The sequence below is a fragment of the Neltuma alba genome, unplaced genomic scaffold (genome assembly GCF_004799145.2).
Source record: "Neltuma alba isolate B1F8T4 unplaced genomic scaffold, ASM479914v2 tig00003589_pilon, whole genome shotgun sequence".
Taxonomy (NCBI): domain Eukaryota; kingdom Viridiplantae; phylum Streptophyta; class Magnoliopsida; order Fabales; family Fabaceae; genus Neltuma; species Neltuma alba.
In genome coordinates, this window is record NW_021633344.1 from 63,555 (window position 1) to 87,716 (window position 24,162).

The window sequence follows — 24,162 nt, forward strand, 5'->3', positions numbered from 1 at the left end:
AAGTAGGATGAAGTTACAAATAGGATTCAACTCGCACCTTACCACCTAGTTTTAATTGTTGCTAGGTCATCTGGCTTATGAGCTGATATGATTTATTTTGATTTTGATTTGAATAGTTTATTTTGGTGGGAGTGGAGATATATGGGAAGGGAAAATGGAAGAAGATTTCTGAGAATGTAGTGACGACAAAAAGTGCAAATCAAGTGGCAAGCCATGCTCAAAAGTTTTATATTCGTCAAAGTGAAAGAGAGACACAAGTGAAGACCAGAGGAAGTATCCATGATTTTACTTTAGCAGACATCAACCCTGAAGATCTGGAGCGGATTATTACTTCAATAACCTCATCACCGGATCATCATCATCATCAGTATAATCCACAAATTCCTTCAAATCCTAATTTGATGCATCAATCTAATAACCCACCAGTTCATTATCATCTTCCTTTGAATCATCAATCTCATGATGATCAAGCTACCCCACCACTTCATAATGTTCTTCCATTAAACCAGTCATTAGGAACTCAAATTCCACTAAACCAAACTCAAATGCATTATGATCTTCCATTGAATCATCAATTAGGAACTCAAATTCCTTCCAGTCTTCTATCTCATGATCAAGCTACCTCACCGATTCATCATTTTCCTCCGCTGAATCAATTAGGAACTCATCAAAGTCCATTGAATCAGACTCAACTTCATTGTGATTTTCCATTGAATGATCACTTGCTGCCAATGATGAATGAATTAGGAACTCATCAAAGTCCACCGAATCAGACTCAATTTCATTATGGTCTTCCATTGAATCATCACTTGCTGCCCATGATGAATGAAATAGGAACTCAAATTCCTTTGACTCTTCAACCTCATGATCAAGCTACCTCGATGGTTCATGATGTTCTTCCACCAAATCAATTAGGAACTCAAATGCCACTGGATCAGACTCAAATTCGTTATGATCTTCCACTGCCGATGGATCAATTAGGAACGCAAATTCTATCTCATCAAGATACCTTACCGATTGATTATGTTCTTTCCATGATGAATCCGTCATTAGCATTAGCTAGCTAGGAGTTTTACCAATTGTAGTTACTAATTTGTTTCTTTTTTGTTACTAATTTTGTGAGCTGCACTTGTCTATTATTGGTTTGCTTTTGTTCTTGGCGAGCCGATCCATTTTTTTTTTTGGGTGTGGAATATTGTACTAGATTGCTTCATCAGGAATCATTTATAAGTCATAAAATTTTATCTCCTTAATAACCAAAATCTATAATTATAATTGTGAACTAAATTTGATTTGGACAATGAAAATGGAAATGTGGAAGAAAAAAAAAAGAATAGTAGAGAGAACAAGGTATGATTAATGAAACTTACAAGATGAACTTTATCAATAGTGATTATAAAGCATGTACAAAAAGCCAAGTCTTAATTAGATCGTATATGAAGTTGGCTATATAGTCGGCTATCTACAGATTGATTTCTGATGTTTGAAGAAGCTTTTGTCTCATACTAAAAACAAGAAGAACAAGATTATATGTGGTTCCTATTTTTTGTTATTCCTTTACGAAGACCGGCAAAAAAACGTTTTCTAACCTTGGAGCCAACTATGATCTTGAGTCGAGGTGCCAGGGACTCAAATCGAATGTGTACAATTAATAAAATCATTAATGCAAATTTTTTTTTTAAACCACTATTGAAAAACAAAGAGGGTCTTTGTTGTATATATTGAAATGAATTATTGAGCTGCTTCAGTTTCTATTATTTCATACTTTCCCGTCAGTTGGACCTTGGTGGAGTGGTTTGACTTCACTAGTCTGACGATCCAATAGCAAGGCTTCAGGTTATCTTTGGGGATTCTGCGGAAGGCGATTTCATTACTGTATACTTAATACATATGCTAAAATTAGATTCTTGCAAAAACGAAAAGTGCAGTTGTTAATAAGATGGAGAACGAAAATAATGTGAATCATGGCGATGGTGTGAATGACATAGAAAACGAGGGTCCAATGGATAGCAAGGATGGGAGGTAGTGGTCAGAATATTCTGAAAGAAAACATGACATATACAGAGCCACTTCTGGTGAAGAGGACCAACACCACCTCGCAGATCGCCATAGTTGGTGCCAACCTTAGCCCCGTTGGAAGCCTTGATTATGAGATATTTGAGAATGATCGAAATGCTTAAGCAGGACTGGAAATCAAGAAGCAAGATTCAGATATTCCAGTATGTGATACTTAAGTGAGGATTTGCTTCTCTATTGGATTAGGCACTGGTACAGTCTACTTGGCTTCCTCGATAATATTCCCGTTGAGAATATAGCTGATTTCAAGCTGCTTCTGGCTACCAACCTCATGTCTAAGCACCGATATATTCTAGCATTTGTGGCATTAGCTGGGTGCAATATAGGATTGGCAGCTGCGGCTGGATCTCTTTGCGCTTTCATTGCTCCAGCAGCAGCAGGCTCTGGTATTCCTGAGGTGAAAGCCTATCTCAGTGGTATTGATGCTCATGATATACTGGCTCCAAGCACTCTTTTTGTGAAGGTCTTTGGTGCCATCCTTGGAGTTTCTGCTGGATTTGTGGTGGGCAAAGAGGGGCCTATGATACACACAGGTGCATGCATTGCTTCCTTGTTAGTGCATGGTGCATGATTACTTGTGGAGCTGGAGCTGGTGTTGCTGCTGCATTTCGTGCTCCAGTAGGTGGTGTTCTCTTTGCCCTTTGAAGAGGGAGCTTCCTCGTGGCGGAGTGCTCTCCTTTGGAGGACATTTTTCACTTCCGCAGTAGTTGCTATTGTTTTGAGAGCCGGAATTCAGTTCTGTGCCACTGGACAATGTGGGCTATTTGGTGAAGGTGGTTTGATAATGTACGATGTCAGTGCAGCCAAAGTATCATACAATGTTGCTGATATACTAGCAGTATTACTGTTAGGAACCCTCGGAGGCATTCTCGGAAGCATATATAATTACTTTGTGGATAAGGTTGTTCGGACATATAGCATCCTGAAGCAAAAAGGTCCAGGTTTCAAAATTCTCATTGTTGTCGCAATTGCTTTTTTGACCTCATGTTGTGCTTACGGCTTACCATGGCTGGCAACGTGCATCCTTGTCCTGATGATCCGACAGTAAGCTGTCCCACTGTTGATGAGTCTGGCAACTACAAGAACTTTCAATGTCCACCAGGATATTACAATGATCTCGCTTCTCTTTTTCTAAATACAAACGATGATGCTATTCGCAACCTATTATATCCTAAAGTTAGGACACACTTTTTGTGTCCGATATCAATACTGCCATGAGATACTATCGGTATGCTTACAAAACTATATCAATGAAATGTTTAACAATGAAGAAACTGTCCTCAATGATTGTTTATTAAGAGGGAAGAAACCACTAATCTCATAACCAGTGAACTGATGAGTCTTGCTAATCAGAATCATCAAATCTGGTTTATGTTTTTTTCTCCTCGTGAGGAAGTTCGTTAGTGATAAATAAGTAATAGCTCAACTGAAATTTTTTATGGAAACACTTGATTGAAAATTTTTGAGTCTTCTAGGATCATTCTCAGCGTAGGAAGTAGCATGGTTAAGTTTTGCCATTTTGTATTTGTTTGTTGGTTAATGTTTTGGGCTGGTTGCTGTGTATATATTGGCCCAAATTCGGCCCATAGTTATTTCAAAGTGTATGCATAAATGAGGGCCCAATCCCTAATGAAGTATTCCCTTCTTGCCCAATACGATGTTCTGTGCGTGAATATGAGTTGGTCAAAGAATTTTTAGCATATGAAGCATCCGGCCATTTTTCAATCTTATTGATTACATTTCATGTAATCTTATACTACCTTCAGTCTTAATATAAAATTTTATTTGATTTTTATTTTGGTCCTTAAATACAAGACTCCAATCCATTTGGTCTCTTATATTTATACATTTTTTTCAAGGTAATCTTTCTAATAATAGTAGTTCTAGCCAATACACTTGATTATTAAGAATATTTTAGGAAGAGACAACATTTATTTATTACAAATAATTAACTTAACTTATTTTTTAATATCTTCAAATTAGTCAATTAGTTTTTATAATTAGTATAAGAGGTAGTACTTGCTTAGGGAAGAGAAACCATGGAGAGCTTTTTTTTTTTTTTTTATGGGCCCTTGGAACGGGGAAGCCATACTTAGCGAAGGCTGTAACTACAGAGGCAGATTCGCCATTCTTCAGGTATTATGTCCATGCAACCAATGGATTTTATTTTTCACTCTCCCTCATAACCTCTGAGGAACACGCAAGATTACAAAAACTTCTTAGCTATTTATTTGCTTATGGCACACACAGGAAGGAAAAGGAAAAGGTTATTACTTTTATATTCACATATTTGTTATTTTAATTGCTTGTATTTCAACTTCAAACCTTAAGCTATCTAGTCATATATTTAACTTTTGTTGTTCCAAAACATCATTTAGTGGTGTTTGCATCACTTTCAGCATCATGCTCATAAACCAACGGTGGATGCAAGTTTCATCTGCATAAATGATTTTGGGGTTGGTTTCTGTGTGATCATTGTTTTTGCTATTTGTATGTAGGTTTCATCATCAATCTAGAGGGTGTTTGGGAAGCATCAAAAGTGCTTTTGAAAAAAACATTTTTCTGTAATCGAGATAAACTCCTCCACATTTTTTTACTTCGTATACTATAAAAGCACTTTTAAATCATGATTTGATTCTTCCAAACACCTCTTAGTTTCTAAATGAATGGGTGTGAAAGTGTGAAAAGCTGTTTCAGTTCTTCCAAATACAGGTAGATTTTCTCAACTCCTTCTAGATGAAATAGGGTTCTATTTAATTGCCAATCCAAGGGTTTAAAAACTCAGCAACATTAATAACCATTTGAAATCAAATAAATTGAAATTGATACCCCTTCTCTGTGGAAGGTTTCTGTGATGTTTTATTTCTCGTACAAAAAGTGGCCGGTAACATATACGCGTATTCTATATATTTTTCTTGATCAAAGAGATCTCAAATTATTGCAAAAAGCTTTGTCTATTTGATCCCACAAAGAATTCTTTTATGTGTATATATTTTGGGTCTAAGAATTCTCTTTTAAATATAAGAGAATACATTCTTTATTACAAGATTACAGAGAACCAACGAGGGTTAAAATGATCTATGTATAAAATAGAGAGACGCTGGACAATATTTAAACCTTTAAATATTTTTTATAAGTTAATTTTTTAAATTTTTTTTCAATGAGCAAAAAATCTGCGGATAATGTTTTCTTTTTAATTAGGATAATCTTCAAATCAAGCTATAAAAGCTATGGTCTCAATTTATTGTTTGAAATATAAATTAAATCATGATTTATTAAATTTTATATTGAATATTAATTATATAATTTCAATAACACTTCTAAAAGGATTTGGCAGTGGCTAAGGCCTATTAGTTGTGCCAATTAGAGAACTTCCATATTTATTGTACAGCATTCAAAATAAATGATATTATATGTATTTTATATAGATAATAAAAGTCTTAAATCTTTGGGAGAATCAATTAATTCAGCCGAAATACCTAAATTCATATTTAGGTCTACTTTTAGCAAATTCCTAATTCGGCCATATATTCTAATTAGGGATTTTTGAATGTGTTAAATCACAAAATGCCCCTCTTCAATTAAAAAGAAAACTTGATTAATATACCTCTCCCAAGTAATTCCTCATCTCTTATATTTTTTTAGACCAAAAAACTATAAGTAATTTACAATGTTTGAAATTTGTATATATTAACTTAACTATTAAAAATATTTTAATAAACATGTTAAATTACAAATAAAGTAAAATTATAAAATATTTTTATTTTAGTTCTTGTAATTTACGTTAGTTTTATTTATTTAACAATGTTGGATCGAACTTAAAAAACGTAATGATACGATTTAATTTAAATTTTTATTATAATTAAAATATTTTAAAATTTTAAAATAAATATTTACAACCTGAAAAGAAAAAAATATGAAAAAATATTATTTAAAGATTACAATATATTATAAATTTGAAATGTTTTTATGAAAATTTTTGAAGATTTTAGTTATATACAAAATTTCAAACACTAAAAAATATTTATATTTTTTTTTGTCTAAATATTAATAATAAGAGATGATGAACCACTTAGAGGGATAAAATAATCAATTTTTCATTTTTTAATTAAAGAGGGGCATTATAGTTAAAAAAATATTCAGCAATTCCTAATTAGGTCTTATGTCCTAATAAAGAATTTGTTAAAAGTGTAGGCCTCAATTTAATTAAATATTTCAACAGGATTTAATTAGGATTTTTCCTAAATCTTTTATATTATGTTAATATCCATGTTAAAAAATTAGATTCAATTAATCAATTGAGTAATTCCAATAGTTCAAATTCAAAGAATAGGAATCTATCCACTACCAAGTTCAAAATAAAAATAACAATTTTAAGATTCAGAAAAACTTCAATTTAGAAATTTTCTTTCAATTGAAGGGGTGTTTGGATAACATGAGAAGTGCTTCTAAAAAACATTTTTTCACAAATTGAGATAAGTTTCTTCACATATTTACTTCGTATACGGTAAAATCACTTTTAAAATCATAGTTTAATTTCCATCCAAACACTCTCAAAATCTTGTAGAGGCACACCATTCGGTCTTGTGAGTGTAGAACGGAAGAGAAGTACATGTACTTAAATAAAACCTTAATAACAGAACTTGAAATAGTTTGTCAATAACGGACACCAATTTAATATATAATTGATATTAGATATGTCCTTGATAGTTCGTTATGATTTCACAATATATATTAAATAGATCACGGTCAAAATATATAGTAGTATTAGATAGATTTATTCACAGAATCTACAGAAGATTTATTATATTTTTTTCTTAATCTGAGGTTAATTTATTAGATATATTAAATATATAGCGTTGGACAATTCATTTTTAATGCTTATATAGTATAAAATTAGCTCAATTCAAACCTTTTTATATTACTCCTCCAGTCCTTCATATAGGACTCAATTATTGAGTTGATTTTGATCCTAAATATAACACTCATTTTCATATTTATCAGTTTTTTTTAAATCACCCCTATAATACTCTCTCAACTATAATTAAGTAGGAGAAGAAGAGAGAGTATTAAGAAAGATGATTATGGTATTTTACGAAAAAACATGTCACATTTCTTATAATTAACTAACTTACCTACTTTTTTTAATCTAATTAAATTAGTTAAATAGGTTTTTTATTAAGTACCGGAGGAGTATTAAATTTTTGTCGCACTCAAAGCTTCTATATATTTGTGATTTTAAGTTGGGGTTAAAAATAATTTTAAAAAATGAATTGAAATAATTAAAATATTTTATTAAATTATGATTTGCTTAAAAGCGGAATTTGGATGACCGCCACATTGTTAAAATCGAATAAACAAACAAAATCGACTCTTTCTTATGCCCAAAATCGCCGATTTGTGCAGAGGAAAATCTGCGAGGTGGTGTGCTGCGCGAAGACTGCAGAGATTGAAAGCATTCAATCATGTATCATCCTACGAGAGGCGGCGTTCGCGGTGGGCGGGATCGTAAGTCTTCATTTCTCTAACTCTTGATTCAATTTTTTGAAATTAACCTTACCCAGAATTGCCTATTTCTTTTTCATCTCCGAAAGGCCTTGGGATTTTTTTGGTTTTTTTAAGACAAAATTCTGCGATGTGTCAATTGGGCATCTTTTCCCCAATAATTATGTTTTTGTAATTAGAAACTAGCACATGGGATAGTCTATTTTTGTTTCTCTGAATCCGTCTAATCGGCAACTGCCATCTCTTCTCTATGTCGTTAATTTTTCGTTCTTCTCGTTGATGATGTTGTCATGGTCGGTCCGAAGTGGTTTGTTGTTTTTGGGGTTTTCATTTTAACAACCTTTGGATTTTATAAACTTAAGTTGAATTGGGGGATCTGCCTTCAAGAGAAGTGCTTGGTTACAAATGTAAAAATGGATGAACGATTATGTCTTTGAAATGCTTTGGGTTTTCCTTTTTGCTTCCCATTTAAAGGACTTTTGGCCTATATTGTAGTTCCGCTGGCATCTGTCAGCTTGTGGCCAGCTTCAGCTTTGTATTTCCTTCTAGTTGTTTGTTTTACACAACCTAAGCTTGTCTTATACATTCTCTATTTATAATAACATCAAATCATAATGCTAAAAAAAATTAGCAACTTTAAAATAAATAATCACAATGCGAACAAAGTGGCGAATTGGTGCTTTTAACATGGAATGATGTCCATCTCCCCGCTGTCCCATGCTTCCTATTCTGTACTAACTGCCCAGGCTCTATATTCTGCTCATAACTTTCCTGCCCTAGTGGTCACTAATGGACTACAGTCACGTGGTACTTTATCACAATTTGTCTTTCACAATCAACCTTCTAATCCGGATCAATTTGTTGATTTTTTTTTTTTTATGCTTTTCTTGTGATGTGCAGAGTTCAGTTGGGATGATGTTAAAGTCGATAAACATAGGGAGAACTATCTTGGTCACAGTATCAAGGCCCCTGTTGGCAGATGGCAGAAAGGTGAAATTGATTATTCTCTCAAGTTTACAATTTCATGAAGAATGCTGTATATCAATACCTGAATGTGTGTGTGTTGTGAGGTGATTGCTTGGTTTCAAGGTCATTCATGTATTACTGTAATGGCGTTAAGATGGGATATGTTAGTTGGGGATTTGTGTCATGCTGTTTATTCTTTTACAATTCTAACTTTTATGAAACAATTAAACTCTGGCTCAAAATGCATGCTGCTGATACCATGATTTGAAGAGGTTTTTTTTTTTTTTTAAGTTTATATTTCCCATCTTCCATTCCCCTGGCTGTTGATGATAATTGTTGGAAGGTTATTTTACCCGTTGGGCAGTCCTGTTGCTCTTTGATTGTCTTTTTGGTCAGGTAGCCCCTTTTCATCATCTTTCTCTCTGCTGGATTCTAGTAGGAGTAGCCTAAAGACTCAAAACCTATCCGAGATTTTCTTTAAGTCTGGGTGGGAGAATTGAGGAGAGAAGAGATCGCTTTTTTAATTGCTTGGAAGTTCTTTTGAAGGCTGTGGAGGGGTTCTGGGACTAGGAAATTTGGAATCCAAAAGCATTGCTTTGACTGCTGTTTCCTTGGGAGATTGTTCTGTTATCTTGTGCTCTCAGGTTATTCAGAGTATGTTTAAGATCAAAATGGGTGGGGTTCCTTTCTAGAACTCCCCACTACTTTTAAAAACCCATGGAAATATTTCTTAGGGATAGATGGCTTTGCAATTGCTGGTCTCTTTGATAATGGGATATGGGAAATATTTCCAGTCCTTTTCGTGCTCAATTTGGAACTTCTGTTTCCACTGTGTATAGAGTGATTTGGCCATTGAGGGACTCTTGCATAAAGAGGGATCTTACTAAGAGGGAATTCATAAACTAGAATTCCTTTCTGCTGCTACTTCACCCTGTGGACTGCTGTCCGTCATTCTACTTAGGAATGGAAAGTTTGAAATCTTGGTTCTTCCCTCACTTTTATTTAAGTTGCTCTTTTCATTGTCTTGCTTTATTAGCAGCACCAGGGAAACTATTCTTCTTGAGAAGTTTATTCATAAATTTAAAGCTCTTTCAAAGGATTTTACTACCTCCTCATAGGGTACTGTAATGCTGATGAATAAAAAGTGATTTTAATAAAGAGCATTGATCAAGTTGGTTGTTGTGTTGGACGCCAGTAAGCAATAAGATTGCAAATCTGAAATTAAGCTGTCATTTTACTATTGATTTGACCATTTAAGTTTCCTGGTGGGATGTCTACATTCTACTGAATATAAGCATTTGTTGATAGTTTTATCATCTTGTTTTCAATAATGAAAAATATATATTGTTGATGTAAAAAACAACGGATTAAAAAAATCTGCCTAGTTTATCTGTTACCAGAGTCCTTGGTTAAAAAGAGGGGGTATGCTGATAGATTTTATCACCTTTTTAATGAGTGTTTTAAATCTTATTTGTCTATTTCAAATTCAGGTAAAGATCTGTTTTGGTATTCAAGGGATAAAAAGTCGATGAATGCGGAGATGGAGGCTGCGAAAGAAGAAATCAAAAGAATTAAGGAGGAGGAGGAGCAGGCAATGAGGGAGGCCCTTGGCTTAGCTCCTAAGCGTGCAAGCCGTCCTCAAGGCAACAAGCTTGATAAGCATGAGTACTCAGAACTGGTGAAGCGTGGGTCTACAGCGGAGGATGCAGGTGGAGGCCATGCTGAGGCAGTAAGGGTTGATGGCCTTGGTTTTTCAAGGTAAATTAATTGGGCATGCAACGAAGTATTCCATTTATTTTCTTCTACTTGATAATCTTGTTGCTGATTTTTCGGTTCGTCATTTGAAATGAATGGTATTGACTCTTTTCATCACTTGGATGTGGAAGGAATGTATTTATCATTGACTTGTTTCTCTTTTGTAGATGAAATCTAGTTAAAATTTCATGTGAATTATATCTAATCTGCAAACAACCTTATCACCTTATTTGAATAATTTTCCCCCCAATGTTTCTGCAGAGCACCGCGCCCTTGGAACGAATCTAGTTCTTCAATGCCCACAATCACAGACAGTCCACCTAAAGTGGAAGAATCATCTATGGCAGTTCAGTCAGCGAGGAAGACTGAAGAAGAAGTAGAGGAATCAGAAGATGAAAAGAGCAGAAGAAAGAGAAGGAGGCGTGAGGAGAAGAAGCAGGAGAAGGAAGAGAGACGGGAAAGGCGTGAGAAGAGGCATTCTCGTGATTCGGATGACAGGAAGAAACACAGGAAAGACAAGGAGAGGAGGAGACATGATTCTGATTGATCAAATATGTTCTTCTTCTGCTCTTTCTCTCGCCATTTTATGCCAAGTAACTTGCTCGTTGTATTATGCTTGTGATTTTAGTATTGTATTTTCCTATATTTTGGTAAAAATTCAATATTGCGATTTATATCAGTATCGTTTCTACTTATTTCTGCTTAGAATGATTTATAGGTAACTTTTCAACCGTGTTTTACGAAATACAAAATAAGAATGTGAAAAGAGTTTTATCTTAATTTATATGTAACGTGTTTATAAGTAATTTAAAATGCTAATTCAAATGAAATCTACCATGTTTGTGTCTATTTTTTGTTGGGGGTGAAAATTTTTATGTTTTAATAAAAATTACAAGTAATGTGAATATGGCAATTTTTATTTTTGTTAATTCAAGCACAGTGTGTGAATTTATTATTAAAGCGTGTTTTACATATTTTAATGAATATCGCACATTAGAAAAACAATTCTTTTTGGACTGAACGTTAGAAAAAGAAAGCTAATCCAAACAGAGGTGAAGAACGCACGCTAAAGGAACAAAAAATAATAATAAAGAAATAGAAAGCAAAAGAGCACACACGCCAGTGACGTCTGTGCCCCACAGAGGAAAATTCCATTATTAGAATAAAGCAAGATTAAAGGGAGCGACCACCTACCCGCCTCACATGGTCAAAGCAGCAGGGACTATATGGTAATTCAATCTAAATTTTCCACTCCTAGCAGCAAAAACTTCGTTTTCAAACCTTGAATTTTATTGAAACTTCAATTTAGTCCTCCAATTTATTTTCAGTGTCTGACAAAAACAGTGTTTCTGAATACATGTGTGGCTTTAATTTAAAATTTGACCTACCCCCCCAAAAAAAAAAGGGCCTTAGGACTGCTGGTCGGGTATCTATTTTCCTGAGTCTTTGACTAATATTTTTACTCATGCTTCTGATAATTTAAAAAAAAAATTGAAAGATATTTAAATATTATAATAAACTACAGATAAAAGTATATTTTTTAATCTAATTTTATGCAATTCTATTACTCCTCCGGTCCTTATTATAAGACCCCATTTGACTTTTTATTTGGTCCTAATTATAAGACCCCAATCCATTTTGTCTCTTATATTTATACATTTTTTTCCAAGATAATCCTTCTAATAATAATAATTTTAGCCAATATACTTAATTAGCAAGGATATTTTAGGAATGACAACACTTATTTATTATAAATAACCAACTTAACTTACTTCCTTAATCTCCTCAAATAAGTCAATTGGGTCTTATAATTAAGACCGGAGGAGTATTATCTATTTTGAATGTATTTTTTTGTTTTACCATTATTATTTTAAAAAATTAGATTTAATATGTTAGCATTTGATAATATTTTTTAATATTTAAAATTTTAATCTAATTATTTTTAATGAAACTAATGATATTAGACTCATATGATTGAAAAAACACTTTATAAATTTAAGAGAAAAAAATAAAATTTTATATACAATTAAAGAATAAAAATATGCTTTTATCTTAACCGTGAATTGTAATTTAATATATAGAGCTCAGGCCAAAAAGAAATTTAACATGTAGAGCCAAATCATGTCGTATTATTCATAAACTAAGTTAGATAATTAGATAGATTAGAAGATAGTAGATATTAGTAAGCTATATTTATTTCATGTTGGCAAAAAAAAAGCTATATTTATTTCATGCCATGCACAAGAGAAATACTAATGTTAGTAATTTTTGACATAAATATATATTGAATTAAACAAAAGCTTTAAATGAGAATTAAAAATGTAAAGAAGGTAGAAAGGAAAATATAAAATTAAAATATTCCTCTGGTCCTAAATATAAGATATATTTTATAGTATAAATTGTACTACAAAATAGATTTTATATTTCAAACCGGAAAAATAATAAAAAGAAGAGCTTTTTTGGCCAAGATAAAACAAAGAGATGCACAAAAAAGTCCGATTGTTTCTCACATGCTATAAACAAGAAGGTCTTGTAAGTTTTTCTAGTAACAATTTTTTTAATATCTAATATTAACCCAAATCTAATAATTATTGATGTCTCATGGGGAATTTAAGATTATATATATAGGCAAAGACAAAAGCATCACTGAAATGTTAAATTAGGTTAATAAATATTGTTACTTTCTTCTATCCTATTCACAAGATGCTTAAAAAGCAGGCTAATTCTATTGTAGGCTGGTCAAAAAAAGGTTAATTCTATGGTAGTTTTTATAAAGTATTGTATGGATTGTTTATTATAATTTCTTTTCTTCGTTTTTTCCTTTTACCATTTTTTCTTTATACCCTCTCAGACATTATTAAGGAAGCAGTTCACCATTCTTTTCCTCATTATTTCGGTTTAAAGTCTTTTAATTTTCTACCTCACGTGTTTTGGGAACATGTATTTAATATAAGAATAGAAAAAAAAAAGAAAATTTATTTCATTTTTAAATAGAATCAATGATTTTTGAGATGTATCTAATTTTAAAGTTTATTCAGTGAATGTTGAGAATAATATATCCCTATAAGACCTATTTAACTAATTTGATTAGATTAAGGAAGTTAGGTAAGTTAATTAATTATAAGAAATATGACATGTTTTTCCTAAAACATTATAATCATCTTTCTTAATATCATCTCTCTCTCTTCTATTTGATTATGGTTGAAGGAGTATCCATAGCGATAATTTAGACAAAAACTGATAAATATAAAAAATATATCTTATATTTAAGATTAAAATTAACTTAATAATTAGGTCTTATGTTAAGAACCAGAAGAGTATTTTACAAAGGTCAGGAGCGGGGAGTATGGTGTTAGGGATTAAAATGAGGAATTAGGTCAAATTGCGGGTGCAAATGAGGAAATTGCAATTCCTAAAAGTTCCTTCCCCTACGGCAAGAATCGACTCGATCTGACTCTCTGCTCTCTCACTCGCTCTCTCTCTTCCTATATATTTTCTACTTTCCGGCCGGTGTTATAATTTCCTTTCACGAGGCCTCTTTTCTCTCTCCCTTAGCCTGAATAATTTCAGAAAAACAGAAGAAAAAAAGGGGCATCGAAGATTATTAACAATTTGAATCTCATGAAACTTTGATAGCGGTTCCTAAGAACTGCCAAATTATTCAATCCCTCATCGGAAAAAAAAAACAAAAACAAAAAATTAAGCAGCAAAAATGGTGTCGGCAAACAAGGAGATGGCTGTGTTCTGCTTCGACACCCTCGTTGCTCACTACAACAGCGAGGATGCTCCTCCACCTGCCTTCGATGAGGGTCAACAGTAATAACCTTCCTTCATATTCCGTCTTCGCCATATCTTGGCTTCGTTTTTATTGTTTTACCTGCATGTGGGTGCTAATGGGAGGGATTTTTGGATTGGCTCATGATTTTGATGTCATGTTCATTGCTTGATTTTTCTGATCCGTTTAAGATGAGGACTTCATGGGTTATTTATTCCCTTTCTCTTTTCCAGATAAATTTCTTGTCTTTTTTTTTTTTTTACTGTTAATTTCCCCCTAGCTTCTAAGCTTGTACAAGTAATCCTGCAGTGGGTCATCATGGTCACGGATGACAGTGACATGGCATTTCAAACCACGGATGATGGACTATATGATCTTTTCAAATCTCTTGGTTGGAATTTATAGCTAACATTTTTTTTGGCCAAGATAAATATAAGTCAAAACTATAGCTTTTAGATGACTCCTATGCTGTTGGGTTCTTTTTATGTAACAGTTTGTTCTGATGAAAATCTCACAATTTCAGTAGTTTACACCGTGATGACTAAATTAGCTGTGAGCATGTTGATTTTACTTAGTATTATGCGGTACATGTTTTTCTAAATATTATAAGCTGTTTCATTTATATTGCTCATGAATGTCTATCCCTTGATTAGATTGAGAATTTGTTCTCATCGTCCTTGGACTTTTAGAGTGTTCTCCATGGTGGCAACTAGAGCCACTAGTCTCCTTTATAATATAAGCATGAGCTAACACGTTGAGGCACATATACTATAGTAATTTCCATTGCTTCTTGGTGAAGCTTTTCCCCATTAGAAGGAAAATTATGTATTTTATGGAGAATGCTATCAAGTTTTAGAAGAATCCTTGTTGTCAAGGAAATAAATTGATTAAAGCTACAGCTAGTGGCTTTTGTACATCTTTTTAGTGAGATGTTGGGATTTATAGTTCGTATTGACCTGTCCAAGTAGGGTCTCTTCGATGATAAGTATTTTATCATGTCTGTATGCATGTGCTCAATCTATGGATGCCCTAAGTTGTCTACATTTTTTGAAGTTTTAGGATTAGGTTATTGTAATGATTGTCAGAGAATTCACATCTCATATTCTTTCCCCCTAACTGTATTTGAAGTTTTAAATTCGATCTTGGATATATGATGACAGAGAATTTGGTCATATGGCCTTCAAATCTGGATCACTATTATGTTATTTCAATGACATCTTTGTCTTGTATTTTGCTTTTCCTTTAACATTGTTTAGTGGCATGTTTTACGTATCAGCGTGCTAATGTTAAGGAATAATTGGTCTTTGCCAATGCAGGACCTCGTTCATTGGGATCTATGAACAAGATGACTGGCAACATTTGCATTTTATTTTAGATTTTTTTTTTGGGGGTGATTTTACTTCTTAGTATTCTTTTAGTTCAAGCCCCTTCCCCTCTCCACCCCTCTTCAAAAAACCCAAACAATGATACTATTTTCTTATTTCAGATCTCATAAAAAGGTTTTCAGTAGTTAATTGAAATTCATGTTTGTGTATATGGTTACATAATCCGAATTTTGATCAACTATACTATTAAGAAAACCCTTTCAGAAGTTATATGTACTCGTAGCATTATGGTTTCACTTGTAGATTCTGCTCAACATCAAGACATGCAATTGAGCAATAATCATGGAGAATCTATGAAGCACCGATACGTTACCCATATCTAGTACATAGCTGATTTGATACACGTCCATATTCTAACATTTGTACTGTGATTTTTTTTTTCCCCAAAAAAATTTCTATATTTCTTAGAGGAAACCTTAATATTTTGGTTGATTCTAATGAATATCTTTATATTACTTTAGAAATACTTGTTTAAAACTTAAGATGCTCATATCAATATCCTAATCCTAAAATTTTGAAAATTGCCATATCCGCCGTATCATGCTGCACCATGCTGATACATCTACTCGTATTGGTGCTTCTTAGTGGAGAATAGATGTATTATGTTCATGTGGGGGAGGTGTGCATCTTGATATCTTTTGAAAATAATTCTGTTATCAAAATACGCAATGTGGAAGCCACTTCACTGCGTTTGGTCTCTCTACTCGATGGAGTGTATTGTTTGATTAAGAACTTATCCCATGATGCTGGAGTTTGTTGTGGGGGTCCTGTACATGTGGGGCATAAGATGTGTGGTTCTTTTACAAATCTGTTTTAATTCTTTACTTCACCACCAATTCTGTATATCATAACGTTTCTTTAACTCCATATTTCAACAATAAGTTTTCTTTAGAAAATGTGATCTTTCCTTTAGTATACTTGTTTTCTTGCAAATCTGCATTTTTGTTGTATGGATGATTGTTTATAACGGGTCTATCTTAAGCTTTGGTAAATGAGGTTTGAGATTCGTTAAGTTTATTTAAGAAAGAAAATATTTCTGTTTCTTGTTGAAGTGAAAATACTTTGGTTTCAGCCCATTGTTTGTTACCTGGAAGAAAGTGGTGAATGGTGGGGAGCCTCGGCTTCGAGGTTGTATTGGAACTCTGGAAGCACGCTACTTGATTAATGGCTTCAGAGATTATGCACTGACCAGGTCTGATGATGTAATCATGTATTTTTTAAACAATTACATAAACTGCACTTCCTTGCATTAGAAACTAAAGCCTCAATTCCTCATGGTTGGGAAGGGAGTTTTCTTCTCTTTTAAGTGACACCGTGTTGCTTACTCCTGTACTTAAATATGTTGAGAAATGTTCGTGGTGGGCTTGTTTAGATGTAGATCGTGTTTCACATGGGAAGGATGTCACCATAGACGTAAATACCATTCAAGGAAGTTTTTGGATGTTTCTTTCTTATAGAGATCTTTCCTTTTTCAAGCATCACAGTGGTGATGTATCTCATGTCATGGGTTGATCGGCATCTTCCTCAAAAATATTGAATGGCTTGGTTCTGGATAGCTGCTGGCATTCTCATGCAACACATCAACACTGTTAATGAGCTTAGCATCTGCTCTTTACTCCTTGCTAATTAATTTAGAAGACTAAAGTTCTTCTAGGTTTAAGCTTTTGTACTGTATGTATCATTTGAAAAGTCAATTTCAGTTAGCACACACAAAAGTTAACAGAAGATATATAAGGTATTGATGCTTAACTTATGTCATAAATGTTATCTGAACCTTGGGATCTATTTTTATTTCCATAGTTCACGGCTACGCTGTTTTTTCAGAAGAAAAAAATTGAAGGACTTGATTTTATTTCCTTGTTCTGCAATTGACTGAACACTAATCTTTTCAGACTCCTTCATTTTTGTTCTTTGAAATATTTCGCAGCGCTCTCAAGGATCGCAGATTTCCACCCATACAGGCTAAGGAATTGCCTTATTTGGAGTGTACAGTCTCTATTCTTACTGATTATGAAGCTGCTGACCATTACCTTGATTGGGAGGTATGTGCTGATTTATTTGTTTTAGGCAGAACTTTTAGAAAGAATCTAAAAGTAACGTTTAATCCATCAGTTGAGCTGTCCAACCAGATCCTATAGCCTCCTCAGTTCAATGTTTGGTCTGATTACTTATAACACTGCATGTTACTGAATTTGGAGATAGTAGTTCTCATTATTGAAGTTACGGAGAAGGCATAGTTTGTTTTATTGTTTCAAAAAAGATTGATTGCAAAGGTGATAAGCATTCTTTGACGTCTTAGTCTTAGTCCTTTGATCCTTTGACGCGTAAAGCTCACTACAGAAAAATAAGCCAATGACATTAACATATGATGTGATCCATTCATGCTTATTTATGGCCTTGAGTTTTCTTTTTATAGCATATGGGTTTCCAAACCCTAACGTAACTCAACATCAACAAACTTAAGACGGATAAGTGCTTGTGTTTTTTTATTTAGGATCTTACCATACATGACATGAAACTTGATGTGGTGAAAGTGGTATATATAACATGAAACTTGATTTGGGGAAGTGGAGGAAGCATAAAACTGTTTCTTGATTGGGTAGAGGAAACTGAGGCTATAAAGCATCTAAGTTGAAACTGAGGCTAAACAAGGAGATTTACGTGCTGATAAAACACTAATATTGATTTCATTAGAATATGACTTGATGGAGAAGATTTATTCTTTTTGGCCAATATTTCTCTGCTATGCATCATACAATAAGTTCACATGAGAGGCTACACAACTAATGCTCTGTAACCCCCCCCCCCGGGGGGTGCCGGCGTTCCTTTTTCCCTTTTCTTTTGAGGATTAACCTTAGAAGGGTAGCCTGAGATTAGCTTTGATTGCTGCATGGTACACATTTTACATATTTTATGTCTAAGTTTCTGCTGAATAATGAAAGCCTTGTGATGATATTTTCCCCCAGTGTATATGCTAACAGTTCAGTGTGCAGTTGGGTGAGCGTGTCAGGTATAGAAAATATTAATAAGCCTGACTATGCGCAAAGAATGCAAAATATTTGCTTAATTCTTGGTTTTGTTCCTTTTTTTTTTTTTTTGGGGACTTTAGATTCTACTGATTTTCTTGCAGGTAGGAAAGCATGGTTTAATTATTGAGTTTGTTGATCCTGACCATAATACAAGGCGAAGTGCCACTTACTTGCCTGAAGTAGCTGCCCACGAAGGTAGCTTGACAGATGTTTACTATTCCCTCTGTTGCTTTCCCCCCCTCATTTTCCTTTGCAAGAAAATTTTTGTTCCTATTTATCTGTCTCTTTAAAAGTCCAAGACAGTATTACTATTTTTTCTTGATACCCTTCTCTTTACTAACTTTAGAAGTCCAAGGCAACATTAATCAGTAAAATCAATTAAGAGCATATTAGAAAATATAAAAGGAATCATGTTATGTTAATGGCATTGCTTGATCTGTGTTAAAACCTTGTAAGATTGATAAAAGGAAATGGAGGGAGTATTGAACTTTGTTCTCCATGTCATGATTACTGACCATGGGAAGTTCTCAGCAAAAATTTATAGAGTTCTCTGCGTAACAAAATGGTAAAGGGCATTATGAAATCATCTGTCGCAGATGTTTCCCTCTGGAAATGGATGTCCTTTTTATTACACAGAAGATGCGTATAATATTTATTATTTTTATGATGATTATTTAACAGTGACTGTTTTATTTTTAAATCTTTTTAAATTGAGAGACATAACAGACATCCTTATCACAAAATTACTTTTTTCTTCTTTGACATCATCTTTTTATGCCTCTAATTGCTTGGTATATAATGAAATATGGGCGTAAATCCGACGATCTGTGTCTGCATACTCTGATTTTAGGTTGGACAAAAACAGAGGCCATTGACTCTTTGATCCGCAAAGCAGGCTACAATGGCCAAATTACTGAGTCGCTCAGGAAGCGTTTACAACTGACTCGTTACCAAAGCACTTTATTTACCATGAGCTACGGTGAATATGTCTCCTATGTGAAGGAGACAAGAGGTGAGGCTCCTTTTATTCTTGGGCCTAAGCCACGTCACTGATGGTTCTCACAGACAATCTTTGCTGAAGGTGCATTGCTTGTCTGGTGAAAAGAGGGAATTCCTATGGATGATTCTGATTCAATTGTCTGTTGGGTTGGACCTGATTTGTTTCTCTAGCCCAAGATACTGTTGTAATTGTTGCAACTCGTCATTCTTCAAATTCATTGGATTTTGAAGAAACTTGTTTAGCATTGAACTCAGTTTCTGTGACTGTCTGCTTTCACCTAATTTAGCAGCGCAAGAACGCTGCAGAACTCCTCAACTGTTTCATATGTGAAACTCATCAATGACTGAAATTTCAACTCTTTTCTGTCAAGTAAAAATGTCTGAACGGTGCAGGCAAAAGAGAAGGGCTGTATGATGTGGTTTGTAGGGTTTGAAAGCTCAATAGATGTGAGCATTGCTGGATTATTAATTTGTTAGGTACTGGGGGTTTGCGCGAAGATTGGAAAAGAAACCTGTGGATTGAGATATTTTTTCCCCTTAACGTAAGACCTATTTAACTAATTTGATTAGAGTAAAAAAGTTAGGTAAATTAGTTATTTATAAAAAAAAGTCATTTTTTTAAAAATATCATAATCATTTTTTTTAATATCCTCCATCCTTATCTTACTTGATTATGATTTAAGGAATATTAATTGGGATAATAAAAAAAATTGATAAATATGAAAAATATGTATTATATTTAAGATTGAAATCATCATAACAATTATGTCTTTTATTGACTATTAGAGAAGTATTTTATAACACCTAATTGAGAGATATAATTGATGTTTTTATGATGCACTCGTTAGTTGAACCTTAAAAGGTGCGATAATTTCTCCTCATTGAAACTGTAAATGCAAACATTTACAGGGTACTTGTAAGGATTACGTGGGAATGTTGATTGATTGGGAGGAAAATGGAGGAATGTTGTAGAGAGCTTTGAAGTTTGAACACGCTTGCCCTTGAACTAGGTTGGAACAGATGACATAGGTACGCTTTGAAAACTTGGATTCAGCTGGTTTTGAAGAACTATTCTGCCATTCTTGCGGGCAAGTTAGGACGTAGACATTGGTATGAGATGCCACTTATGACACATCCTTCTCTCATCTAATGCTTTAAAATATTGAAAATTTTAGGTTTTGTTTCAAATAACTACTTAATGACAATTGAGTGTTATTATAGATATTCACTCTTTTCCCCACAGGAGGAATGTCTTCGTCTCTTCGTCTGTCACTTGCTAGTAACACCCAAAATTAAACACAGCTACTCTATATTATCATCCCAAGTAAACAAATATTTCATATTCATCTGGAGTCACGCTCATTTGAGAGACGAAACCTCAAACAGTCGTTTGGACAGAGTTCATCACGCACCAAACCCGCTGGCACTTGTTATTTTCCTTGTTTTATTAACATTGCCGGAAGAAGAGGAAAGGGAAGAAAAGCACTTAATTCTTAGTCATACCAAACATTTACTTCATCCTACCCTGCCCAACAAGGCCGAGAAAGGTTCTCGTCATTGTCTTTTTCTTTTCTTTTCTTTTTATTTTTTCATTTTTTCCCTTGGATAAACCCGTGCAGACAAACATATTCTATGTATGTTTTGATCAAAATTTGCTCCGGTACCAATAAACACCCTTCTGAGATGCTGCTTCGTCAGGTTCCACACAGACGCACTCTCTTGCTTCCCTCCACAAGGCCTTGTAAAAGGGAGTGCCGTCGAACTGGTAGTACTCTCCCAGTATAGGCTTCACTGCTTTTGTTGCTTCCATTGCATGGTAGTGAGGCATTGTGGAGAAGAGATGGTGGGTCACATGAGTGTCTGTTATGTGATGAAACACCTTGTTCAGTATCCCATAGTCTCTATCCACTGTTGCTAATGCTCCTCTCAGCCAGTCCCATTCAGATGAGTCGTAGTGTGGCAATGCAGAGTTTGTGTGCTGCAAATAAGTGATTGTCACCAGGAAGCCATTAACAATCAGCAATGGCACCCCATAAACACAGACAAGCCAAGCTACTCCTTTCACGCTGGCAATGTGATAAAGCGCATAGGTTACACCAAGCACACAAGCGTCAGAGAGGTATATTAGCAGCCTCTCACGGTTGGAATAGATGGGGGCATATGGATTGTAGTGGCTTGCGAAACGGTCATAGGGTCTGCCAGAAACATTGAAGGCCAAGTACAAAGGCCACCCAAGGGTGAGTGTAAGGAGGAGAGTGAGAGCCCTTCCCAGTGGGTTGTTTAGGTATTTGCCGTACCATGGGATTTTGGACTTGGGTTTTGGGACAAACACTTCATCACGCTCGAGGGAGCCTGTGTTGGAGTGGTGGCGGCGATGACTAATCTTCCATGAGAAGTATGGGACTAGAAGAGCAGAATGGAGGATTAGACCTACCAAATCATCAAGCCATTGGTAGTCACTGAAGGCATGGTGACCACACTCATGGGCAATCACCCATACACCAGTGAGAGTGCAGCCTTGGAGAGCCCAATAGATGGGCCAGAGAAGGTAGGGAATTGAGTGAGGAAGGAGATGGAAGTAAGTAGTGGCAGTATAGAAAATATAGGCCAAGAAAAGGTCATGAGCAACATAGGAGAATGAGCAGAAGAGGGAACGCTGGAAGCAATGTGGGGGAATGGCTTTCTTGAGTTCACCAACAGTGAAGGGTGGTTTTGAGTGTGGAGACCTTGAAAGAGGCTTCTGTTGCGCTCCAGGTGCAGTAGCCACACGGCCTCCAGCTCCCATTGTTTCCTCAGTCTAGCTGGCATGAAAATAGGATTAGCCCGTCAGTTTCTGAGTATCTAATTCAAACAGGAATCTTTAAAAGTACTCCTCAGTGCTTACTATAAAACAAACGGCAGATGTATAAAGCAATGGTCAGAAAGTAATATTCCAGAATGTGAAGGTGGTCCTCTTTCTGCCATCACATGACACGAAATCATATATCAGACAAAGAAGTGGTCCTGCTAAGATTGTATGCTTATGACCCTTCAGTTAAACCCAAAAAAGGAAAGGAGAGATGGGCGTTTGGGGGCTTAATCAATATATAAGATTCCTTTAAGCTCATGGAAAAATAATAAGAACAAAATTCACACATTCAGAGTTAATGATTTAACTTCATGACTCGTAGCCTGTATGATTTATCTCTATTTGAAAGGTGATAGAAACGCTACCAGAATTGATTTGGAAGCGCACAAGGACGACTTTGGATCAATATAAAACATGTACACCACATTAAAGTTTCAGAAGTAGGTTGATGCATCACATGAGGCTAAGGATTTCTGATTCAGAGGTTTGCGAAACGTGTGAGGCTAACCAGCTAACCAGCTAACATGCAAAACCAAATGCAGTGATGAATTTTGCAGGAGGGCCCACTGTAGTAATGGTGAAGACCTATTTTCCGACCTGCCAAAGTACAACACAGGTTTTGTAGCATTCATGACCACCTACTGACCACACATCTTATTGAGGTTTTCTACTTCAAATAAAAGAACAGAACTAACGTGAAGTTCTTCATGGAGAAACAACAGCACATGTAGAATGGTACATCACGTCACTGACTCTCTCTTATAATTCCCCATATACCACAAAATCGATCAGAGTCATCGACTCTTTCTCTAGAATGCTCCACATACAACTTGTCGTTATCTATATTAAGAACTTCAGGTCAAATATGAGGAATTTGCATGAGTTTTGTTCATTAGTTGAGTTCGTAGGGGGTTAACTATTAAATTCTTAAAGATAATATGTAAATATTTTTCCAACTCAGCTCACATTATTTACCCTTTCTTTTGTTTAGATCTAAAATTTTTCTTCTCGTTTCATAATTTAGAAGAATCAGATGGCAAAGTCCAAACCAAGTAACTCTGGCCAAGCTTTATGCATAAGAGCAATGCCCAGAAAAATTTACGAGGGGATGAACAAGGTAAAAAAGAGCAAAAATCTTCCCAAATCTCAGTAGTTCACGGAAACCAGAATGAAATAATTATGCAAATAGAAGACAAAACTTTTTAGACCACATCGCAATCTGTATTATGTTCATTTCAAAAGCAAAGAAGCAGAGAGCCAGAGACATGAATGAGCTTATACTTACAATATAGCAGTCACGGACAATGAGGAGGAAGCAGCTATCTGCAATTAAACTACAAAAAGGAAAAAAGAAGTGACGCGCTTTATAATCTGTTGGTGGTGTCTATTTATTACTAGTGAAGGCTAATAATACTGTACATGTTTTTCCAAGGTAGTCAAGCATTAGATAAAATGCCAAAGAAAGAGAACGGGACGCGAGGAGGCAATGCACCTCGTGAAGACAAAAGAGGGCAAGAGGGAACACATCTTCCGATAGCATCTCTGTAGCGTGAAGAAATATGCTTATACTGATCCAGGGTTTTTTTAAAAAGAAAATATGTATAGGACGGTAACAATGATGGAGAACGAATCTTCAGAATATCAAGAAAACTTGTGAAAGGCTACAAAAACCGAAAAGAAACAGGTTCTGATTTATAAGACCAGCGGCAACAACGAAGACTCTCAGCTTAAATCAATCTTTAAAAAAATAACAGATTCGTTACGCAATAATTTTGTGAAGTGCCTTGAAAGATATCGAAAACAGAAACGGACATAAAATAAGTT

General features: G+C 34.6%; 3 protein-coding genes and 1 pseudogene across 5 annotated transcripts; 3 read left to right on the plus strand and 1 right to left on the minus strand.

Annotated features, from left to right (window-relative positions):
• Positions 1-1,697: 1,697 nt before the first annotated feature.
• Positions 1,698-3,294, plus strand: LOC114741977 (chloride channel protein CLC-c-like; annotated as a pseudogene).
• A 4,147-nt stretch (positions 3,295-7,441) lies between these two features.
• Positions 7,442-10,997, plus strand: LOC114741966 (multiple myeloma tumor-associated protein 2 homolog). The gene is made up of 4 exons (XM_028930208.1): positions 7,442-7,584; positions 8,482-8,571; positions 10,038-10,305; positions 10,564-10,997. Exons 1-4 carry the CDS (start codon positions 7,542-7,544, stop codon positions 10,847-10,849), a joined length of 687 nt encoding a protein of 228 aa, XP_028786041.1. The 5' UTR covers positions 7,442-7,541; the 3' UTR covers positions 10,850-10,997.
• Positions 10,998-13,761: 2,764 nt separating this feature from the next.
• On the plus strand, positions 13,762-20,425 carry LOC114741969 (uncharacterized protein At2g38710-like). 3 transcript variants are annotated; one of them, XM_028930214.1, is made up of 6 exons: positions 13,762-14,118; positions 16,535-16,654; positions 17,390-17,504; positions 18,593-18,686; positions 19,342-19,503; positions 20,400-20,425. In XM_028930214.1, the coding sequence occupies exons 1-6, from the start codon at positions 14,015-14,017 to the stop codon at positions 20,408-20,410; spliced, it is 606 nt and encodes a 201-aa protein (XP_028786047.1). In that variant the 5' UTR covers positions 13,762-14,014; the 3' UTR covers positions 20,411-20,425. The 3 variants fall into 3 exon arrangements, with proteins under 3 accessions (XP_028786047.1, XP_028786046.1, XP_028786045.1); XM_028930213.1 differs by lacking the exon at positions 20,400-20,425 and adding an exon at positions 19,573-19,867; XM_028930212.1 differs by lacking the exon at positions 20,400-20,425 and having other exon boundaries at positions 13,765-14,118; positions 19,342-19,867.
• A 425-nt stretch (positions 20,426-20,850) lies between these two features.
• On the minus strand, positions 20,851-23,682 carry LOC114741970 (omega-6 fatty acid desaturase, endoplasmic reticulum isozyme 1-like). Its single transcript, XM_028930215.1, has 2 exons — positions 23,624-23,682; positions 20,851-22,291 (listed from the first exon to the last, which is right to left on the minus strand). The coding sequence occupies exon 2, from the start codon at positions 22,273-22,275 to the stop codon at positions 21,136-21,138; it is 1,140 nt and encodes a 379-aa protein (XP_028786048.1). The 5' UTR covers positions 22,276-22,291; positions 23,624-23,682; the 3' UTR covers positions 20,851-21,135.
• Positions 23,683-24,162: the final 480 nt, after the last annotated feature.

Coding starts and splice junctions, on each gene's coding strand:
- LOC114741970 (XM_028930215.1), bottom strand. CDS start 22,275: ATGGGAGCTGGAGGCCGTGTGGCTACTGCACCTGGAGCGCAACAGAAG.
- LOC114741966 (XM_028930208.1), top strand. CDS start 7,542: ATGTATCATCCTACGAGAGGCGGCGTTCGCGGTGGGCGGGATC. Junction 8,572..10,037: donor TGTTGGCAGATGGCAGAAAG/GTGAAATTGATT, acceptor TTTCAAATTCAG/GTAAAGATCTGTTTTGGTAT. Junction 10,306..10,563: donor GATGGCCTTGGTTTTTCAAG/GTAAATTAATTG, acceptor ATGTTTCTGCAG/AGCACCGCGCCCTTGGAACG.
- LOC114741969 (XM_028930212.1), top strand. CDS start 14,015: ATGGTGTCGGCAAACAAGGAGATGGCTGTGTTCTGCTTCGACACCCTC. Junction 16,655..17,389: donor AGAGATTATGCACTGACCAG/GTCTGATGATGT, acceptor AATATTTCGCAG/CGCTCTCAAGGATCGCAGAT. Junction 17,505..18,592: donor ACCATTACCTTGATTGGGAG/GTATGTGCTGAT, acceptor ATTTTCTTGCAG/GTAGGAAAGCATGGTTTAAT.